The sequence below is a fragment of the Microtus ochrogaster genome, unplaced genomic scaffold, assembly GCF_000317375.1.
Source record: "Microtus ochrogaster isolate Prairie Vole_2 unplaced genomic scaffold, MicOch1.0 UNK3, whole genome shotgun sequence".
NCBI lineage: Eukaryota > Metazoa > Chordata > Mammalia > Rodentia > Cricetidae > Microtus > Microtus ochrogaster.
In genome coordinates this window covers 8,005,598-8,014,370 of record NW_004949101.1, presented here as the reverse complement: position 1 = coordinate 8,014,370, position 8,773 = coordinate 8,005,598, and the positions used below count along the sequence as shown (strand labels likewise).

Here is an 8,773-nt window from a genome sequence, read left to right as displayed (position 1 = left end):
TTCTGTTCTTCTTTCCTTTTTCCTTCCCTCTCTTTCCTTTCCTTTCCTTTCCTTTCCTTTCCTCTCTTTCCTTTCCTTTCCTTTTTCCTTTTTCCTTTTCCTTTTCTTTCCTTTAGTACCTCATAGTGTCATGGATTTCAGTTATATTTGAATGAAACTAGTGTTTCTAAAGTCATTCCGTAATGGTGATGAACATAATAAGTTACCGAAGTCCTGTTTTGTGTTCTTTGCTGTTTTTTAATGCCTTATATATAAGGGTTATATCATTTGATCCCTGAACTCATGAAAGTAGAAAATGGTATGAGGTAATGTAGGGTTAAGCTTTAGATGCAGTTGTCCTATTTCAAACCTTAGTTGATACCACTCTACAAGCTCCAGGATGTTATGTCAGTTTTCTGACCTCACTGCCTTCGTTACCTCACCTAAAAGTTGGGAAGAATACCTGTCTAATTCTCTCATGAAGGAATTGAAACATAAAGAGATGAGGAAATTGATCTAAGACCATATAGATTTAGGTCATAGGCCAAACTCTGTCAACCACTGCTCTGTTTTCTGTGCTGTTGGACACCCAGTCGATAAGGCAGTGGCTTTGTAAAGTAATTCTTGTTTTTTTCTGACCTTCCTGTACAACTTGATAGCATTTTCTTCTTGTATTTATATTAAAGCTCTTTCCTCTATATCCCTTGAACTTCTTAACCTTGACAACAGCTAGATTTTATGTCATTATTCTCCTTTGTAACTGTTGTTAACTTCAACAAATTTTCTGTTTTTTCCTATTTTCTGTCCTCTTCCTCTAGTGCCAGAAATTTATTTCTTATATTAAAAATAAGTAGCCCTTTTTCCTGCTTCCTAGTGGATCATCTTGTGTACAAACCAGGATATTCCTAACCAACTTTAAATTAGTGGTCTTTTTTTTTTTTATAGAAGGAGGGCTAATGCCACAGTATCCCATACAAATCCTTGCACAGTTTCACTTTATTTTTGGCTGTTTTTCTTTTCTGTGGGTCTTCTGTTCCAGATAAAATCTTAGAGTTTCATTAAAGTATTTGCATCACCTTGCTTTTATTGTTGTTCTGTTAGTTGAAATGCCCTTACTCTTTTGCTCTTCATGGGAAGACTCTTAACTGTGCTTCATTAGTCATGACTTGTTATGAAAATTATTTTAGTGATACAAACATCGGAAACACTTGGCACCCAGTGAGCTCTTTATAAACAGCATCTGCTTTTCTAAGATGTTGTTTTATATTTTAATCTTAAAGTGTATATTTAAAGTATGTGTGTTCTACCACCATAATGCTTTTACTGAATTGAGAGTACACTCTCGTTGTTGATAGCCTGGAAAAAATGAGGAAACAGCTTTGTAGCTACCTTTCTTGTGCTATCACTGTTTGGACACACCTGTCTCAGCAGTCTGGGCTTTCTTTAGTTGATACTATTTTGCAACTTACTCATTTGCTCTTTTGCCGTGGGAACTGACTGATCATTGTTCCTGAAGTCTGTGAATGCTTCACCTAATATGTGGCCCACGTTAGTCCATGATGATAGGAAGAAATGACTCATTTTTTGGGCCACCTTAGGGACAATGTACCTACTAGCTTTAATTTTACATTTCTTGCTAGTGTTGAACTAATTTGACCTCCTTTAACCCTCAAATATGAAATCATTGGATTGCATTAAGTCTTTGGTTAGTGTAGCATAATTAATATTTATAAATGTTTTCAGTAGTTCCCAAGATTAAAATTTAAATGCAAATGGAGATTCTGCTTTTATTTTGCAAGAACGTTTGCTGAAGATGACCTTAGAGGAGAGACGCAAAGAATACATAAGGGACTATGTTCCTCTGAGCACCATCGTGTCATGGAAGGAGGAGATGAGGAGCAAGGGTCAAAATGATGGTAAGTTTCTCAGAACAATTTCTAGGCATATGCTCTTCCTATATATATCTTTTAAGACAATTGTTGACAGATATGAATAATTGATATTCATGAAGAAGGTATTCTTGAAATAATTACTTTCATGTTTGAAATTATTGTTTGATTGCTTTTGGTTACCTGCTGTATTCTTCTTAAGCTTAGGAATGTATAGTAACATAATTAGTGTTCTGAAATATACATGTTTTCAGTACAGTGTTTTTTTGCAAGTATTTTTTTTTTATTTTTTAAAAACTATTCTGTGTCAGATTTTAAGAGAAAATGCTATAGAGATTTACTCATTGATGGTGTGGCATTTTGAGTTTGCGTTAGTTCCATTTCTATTGGATTTTCTTAGGTTATTTTAATGGTTTTGCATATGGTTAAGATTGTATATTACAATACAGAAAAACAATAACATTTCAGATAACTTTAGAGAATGTATGTTTTATTTGGTATGGTATTATTTTTACATGTAAAATCATTTGACAAAATTTTCTTAGTCTTTTTGGTTTGATAAAAGTCTGGATTGCAGTCGGGCGGTGGTGGCGCACGCCTTTAATCCCAGCACTCTGGAGGCAGAGGCAGGCAGATCTCTGTGAGTTCAAGGCCAGCCTGATCTACAAGAGTTAGTTCCAGGACAGACACCAAAGCTAGAGAGAAACCCTGTCTCGAAAAAAGTCTGGATTGCATTAGAGTATATGTAGATTTTAAGCATTAAGAGGATACATGAAAATTGGTTATTCCATATCTAGTGGTCTGCCTGAAATCATATACACCCAAGCAACACTAAATGGAATCAGTAAGTTGTATTTATTTATTTTATGCATAGTATTTACATAAGTAGTAAAGTCTCCAAAGAAAAAGAGGCCATTAATTTGACAGGGAGATGGAAGGGGTAGGAGGGAGGAAAGGGAAGGAAGGAAATAATGTAATTATATTTTAATAAAATTTTTTTTAAAGTTTCTAAACAGGAAATCATACATTTAAAAGATGTTTGATATACTTATCTCAGAATTAGTAGTTATTGGTGTTAATCTTTATGTAAAGTTTAGACGAAAAGCACACTTCAGAGCAGGGAAATCTGCTTTATGAAGTGGACTTGAACTATTAAGGACAGGTGGTGTCCTTAGATTGATGACAGGGTACAGGGTACAGAGTACCTTGGGTTCAGAAAATGAAACCCAAGCATGGAATTCTGGACAGAGCCTGTGAAAAAAAACAGCTAATTTAAGATTTGGTGTTTGTAAAGACCACACAGTTAGGGTTGAGCTATAGACACTTTTTTTTTTTCCTTGAAAGGAGGAGCAGGAGTGGTGACCTGTGTGAAGCTGAGGCTGGAGCACAGCTATAGGTCTGACAGCTTGGACGATTGTCCCTTCAAGGCCAGTTTAGGCCGTGTAGCCAGACACTGTTTAAAAAACAAACAGCTGCAAGCACAACAAAGGCTCGTTAGGCTGAGTGACTGATCTGTTCAATGGGTAGGTGGGACAGTGACTTCCCTCAAGGTTTTGTGGTGTCCTAGGATGTGGAGTCAAAACACTCATCCATTGCTGGTGGGAATGCAAACTTGTACAACCCCTTTAGAAATCAGTATGGTGGTTTCTTAGAAAATTGGTAATCAACCTACCTCAGGATCTAGCAATGCCACTCTTGGGCATATACCCAAAAGATGCTCAATAATACTACAAAGACATATGTTTAACTATGTTCATAGCAGCATTGTTTGTAATAGCCAGAGCCTGGAAACAGCCCAGATGCCCCTCAACAAAAGAATGGATAAAGAATGTGCGGCACATTTACACATTAGAGTCCATTACATTTCAGTGGTAAAAAACAATGGCATCTTGAATTTTGCATGCAAATGGATGAAACTAGAAAACACCATCCTGAGTGAGGAAACCCAGACCCAAAAAGATGAATATGGTATGTACTCACTTGTAAGTCGATACTAGCTATAAACAAAGGACATTGAGTCTATAGTTCATGATCCTAGAGAAGCTAAGTAACAAGGTGAACCCTAAGAAGAACATATATAGATCCACCTGGAAAGTCGAAATAGACAAAAATCGCCTGACAGAATTGGGAACGTGGGGGTAGTGGGAGAAGGGATGGTGGAAGGAAACAGAAGGGGAGAAGGGGAAGGGTGAGGAGAACTTGAGGGAATGGGATAGTCAAGATGGAGGAAGGACAGAAGAGAGCAAGGTAAGACATATCTTGATTGAGGGAGCCATTATGGGGTTAGCAAGAAGCCTGACTCTAGAGAAATTTTCAGGAATTCACAAGGATGACCCCAGCTAAGATCTTCTTTTGTTTATAAGCAACTGGTATTGAATAATTAGCTCTATGCCTAGCAAAAATCTCCATTTGCTTCTCTCTTTCATCTGATTACCTTTTTGCTCACTATAGTAGCTGGTCAGTTCTCTAAGGATATTGCACATGATGTTCTTTTTAGCAAATTTGGTCTCTTGGGATAGAGTTAGATTCCTGCTGCTGGTGGAGTAGTTCAAAGAGCAGTAGCTGATGCTCAGGCTGCTATGCAGTGTTGGAATGGCAGTGTTTAGGAACTTGATTTTCTTGATGGCTTCTTCTGTTTTCTTTATTTTTTTTAACATTTATTTATTTAGCAATTTGTGTGTGTGTGTGTGTGTGTGTGTGTGTGTGCACGCACATGTGTGTGTGTGCTGTGTACATGTGTGTGTATTTGGGGACAAGCTACATTAATACCACAGCCCAGGTGTCCAGGTCAAAGCACAACTTGTAGGAGTCAGATTCCCACTTCCACTGTGTGTCCTGGGAATATAGTTTCAGTTTTCAAGCTTGGTGGCAAGCATCTTTATCTGTTGAACATCTTTATCTTATAGGTCCAGGCTACTTCTGTTTTAAAGATACAGTCAAAAAGTAACCATATGTGGTAGAATTTTGTTGTTAGAATTCACAGTAGTTTGGTGTGTTCAGGAATACCACATGCTAAAATGTTAAATATTTTATATTTATTATAAATATTAAATAAGTGCCAAATTAGAAAATATACATAGAATAACTCCTGAAATGTTTTGTCTTACATGACACTGTGTATTTAATCCTGTGTCTCAAATATGAACTTATAATTTACAAGTCATTTGCAGTCTTTTAATGCATTACTTTTTTTTTACCTGTTATGCAGTTTTGAACCTGAATGCATTCTATGAGAAATTAGGTGATGTGATTTGAGTTGTATTTCTATTAAACAGTATTTTATTTTTTCTGTGTGACATTTGAAATGTTATTTGCCCTTGTCTGTTATAACCTGGAAACTGGTGACTGGCCTTGTCCTTGTTCTTGAAATGTATCAGCTCATTATATAAGTGATGTTTGCTAATTTCTTCAATTGTACACACTTTACATATTCTTCATATGCACTTTCTTGTCATCTCTTTAGTACTAAGTCTTAATAAATTGTTAGTCAAGACAGTGTCAGTGCTTTAAAAGATGTTCAGCTAATTGGTGAATAGGATCACAATACATTACGTACATGCATGAAATGTCACAGTAAAATTTATTTTGTATAATTAGACACAGTGGGAAGTTGCACATATGAACTCATAGTGTTTGTGTCAGCATGCATAAGACCCGAGTAAGCTCCAGCCAGATAAAATCCCCTTGTGGAGGAGGGCAGGAATCCCCGTCCCTAGCTGAGAGAGATAGTTTATCTTTTTAATGGTGTCAACCCTGGCAGTCACTCATAGGTGGTTAGTACAAACTGGACTTGATGGTTTTAAAAAAGAGAGAAGAAAAGTATGACCAAAATACATTGTATGAACATTTCAAAGAATTAATAAAAACATTATTTAAAGCAATAAATATGTAAACTAATAATATGCTAATAAAATACTGTGAATTACCAAGGCCTTTGTTCATGCCAGAAAACTCCTTAACCACTGAGCTACATGTCTAGTCAATGGGTTGTTACTTTGAATGTTTGACGTGCATTGAGTAATAAAAATAACAAGTCCTTATAATTATTTTATTCAAATATCAGAAAATATTCTTAGAAAATGGTTTTGTTAGAAGAAAACATTACATTTTGTATCTTCTATATGCTTATATTCAAATCTGATCATAGATGTCATTTAGAAAACACCAAACTCTAAAATTATGAGGTTGCAGACTGTAATCTGAATTACTTAAACATTTTTCAAGGTAATTGAAATATTTTGACATGTATAGGTTGATTAAAGAGCAGAGGCACATTTATAATCTTTAGCTTCTTTCATATTAAAGTTAGGATGATAGCATAAAAGTTCAATATTATTGATTCCCCTTTCATTTGAACTAATTTCTACTCTTAAAAATTATTACTGTGAAAAGTGATGGCCCATCAGATATGATACTGCTTGTCTGTAATTCCAGTATCCCAACTACTTTAGAGGCTGAAGCAGGTGGATTTTAAGTTACAGGTTTGTCTGGCCAACAGTGTGATATCTTTTCTCTCAAAAAAAATTTTTTTAATGAGAAAAAGAAAAAAATTAAGCCCTAACCACTGAATCCTTTACTCGCTTTACTTTGAGATCTAATTTGAGTAGAATTTGAAATCCCGGTCAGTGAATGACTTATGTACCAAGCTGAAAAGTCATGTTTAGAAATCATCAAAAAAAAAATCTCTTTCGTTTTGACATGGTTTTTAAATTTTATTTTTAATCATATTTTCTGGTAATTTTACATAGGAATGTAATGTGTTTTGATTAATATCCTCTTCCCCACTAACGGTTCATCTCCTAGGACCACATGTGTCTCTAGTCTTTAGATCTTCTTTTGTTAGTATATTTTAATCATCTTTCAATATTAATATATAATCTAGTACTTTTATTTTAGTAAGTTCATAAATACCACTTTTGGATAACAGTATGTTTATTAATTATAAGAAACAAGGAAATTAGAATGTAAATGCTTATTCTACAGAAGAGTATATGGAGAAGCATGTGGGTATAGAGTTTTGTATGACATGCAGTACTTTGCTTTTGTTTTTCCTTTTCCCCCCTTTTATTGAAAATACATGTTTTCCTCACATACCCTGATTATGATTTTCCCTCTGTCTACTTCTCCCGGTCCCCCCTCCCAATACCTGGATCTACTCCCTCTCTGTCTCTCATTGGATAACAAGCTTTTAAGCGACAGTGATAAAATATGATAAGCTAAAAAAATTCTCACAAATTGGAATTGGACAAAACAAACAAAACAGAAGGAAAAGAGTCAAGAGAAGGCACAGGAATTAGAGACCCACTCCTTGGCATACCCAGGAATCCCATAAAAACACAAACTGGAAGCCATAATATATATATGCAAAGGACGTGATGCAAACCCGTGTAGGCCCTGTGCGTGCTGCCCCAGTCTCTGAGTTCATATGCGCTTTGATCACATGATTTAGAGGGACTTGTTTTCTTGGTGTCCTCCATCCTCTCTGACTCTTACACTCTGTTTAAGTTACACTTATTTCTGTTCCAAATAAATAAATAAATAATAAATAAATAAATAGCAAAAAGCAACGTAGCAATAAAAGATTCCTAGTGGCATTTTGCTATGCTCATGATCAGCACCTTGCTTAGTCATCATCAGAGAAGCTTCTTTGCAGCAGATGGGAACAAATATGGAGACTAGTAGCTATACATTATGCAAAGAATAAGAGACCTTGGAACACTCAACTGCAAACAGTTGTCTCCATCTAATCCTTCCTATCAGGGCTCAAGGAACCCTGTGGAAGAGGAAGCCGAATGAGTTTTGTTTTTAACTGAATAGCTGTAAAAAGTGAAGTTGGTGCTGGAGTGGCGATGGAGATGGCCGGTGTGTTAAGTGCTTGCTATGCTAAGGATCTCTAGAACGTACCCAAAAGTCCAGTAGGCATAGTGACTGACTGTAATCCCAGTGCTTGGGAAGCAAGCACAGGGGATCCCAGGGCAAACTGACTACCTAGATTAGCTGATCAGCAAATTCTGGGTTCAATTGAGAGTCCTTGCTTCAATAAATAAAGTGGGGAGGAGTAGAGAAAGACTCTCAGTGTCAATCCTGAACCTCTACTTGCGTATGTTTATATGTGTCTGCAAACACATGCACCTGCACACATACAAACATGTATGAACACCACATGCACAAAAGAGAAAAATAGAAGTACTATTTTAGACTTTATGGTATTAATTACATTATTTTATTAAATGTTGGATTATGGTTGAATGATAGAATATATTTGAAAATGACCAAATAGTTTAGAAATGGTATTAAACAGGATGGGTTTAATCCAGGCTTTTAGGAGTTCTGGAGAGGCAGATGCAGAGCAGGTGGGTCCCTGTAAGTTCAAGGCCAACCTGATAGACAAAGTAAATTCTAGGCCAACCTGGCCTACACAAGTGAAATGTTTGAAAAACAAAAAACTACAACAAGAAACCCAACCAACAAACAAAAACAGGATGGAATTTATAAAAATCTAAAAATTAAAAAGAAATATTCCTTAATTTCTGTTTTGATCTCTTTTTAGATTATATTCAGTTTGAACTCTGTAGTTTGAAAGTGAAATAATCTACAGAAACAGAAAAGAGCCAAGCACTGTAGTTTCTTAGATACAAATCTTTTGAGTGTATGTGATTTTATTTTTCCTTTGTAACTGATCGTAATGTGAATTTGATTTTAAAAATACTCATTTGGGGGTTGGAGAGAGATGCTCAGTTCTTAAGAGGACTGGCTTGTAGTAATAGGAGCCGTGGGCTGTGTCCCGCCACCCAGTTAGCTTTACCCGAGATAATTACACGGACACTGTATTCTTTTAATCACTGCTTGGCCCATTCTCTTCTAGGCTAACTCTCGCACCTGGACTAGCCCATTTCTAATCATCT

General features: G+C 35.9%; 1 protein-coding gene across 1 annotated transcript in view; it reads left to right on the top strand.

Annotated features, from left to right (window-relative positions):
- The window catches only part of Macrod2 (MACRO domain containing 2), a 1,889,857-nt gene that overhangs the window by 3,085 nt on the left and 1,877,999 nt on the right, over window positions 1-8,773 (top strand). Inside the window, exon 2 of the mRNA XM_026788524.1 lies at window positions 1,779-1,895. Within this exon, the coding sequence (XP_026644325.1) occupies window positions 1,793-1,895 (103 nt within the window). The 5' untranslated portion in view covers window positions 1,779-1,792. The remainder of the gene's footprint in view (window positions 1-1,778; window positions 1,896-8,773) is intronic.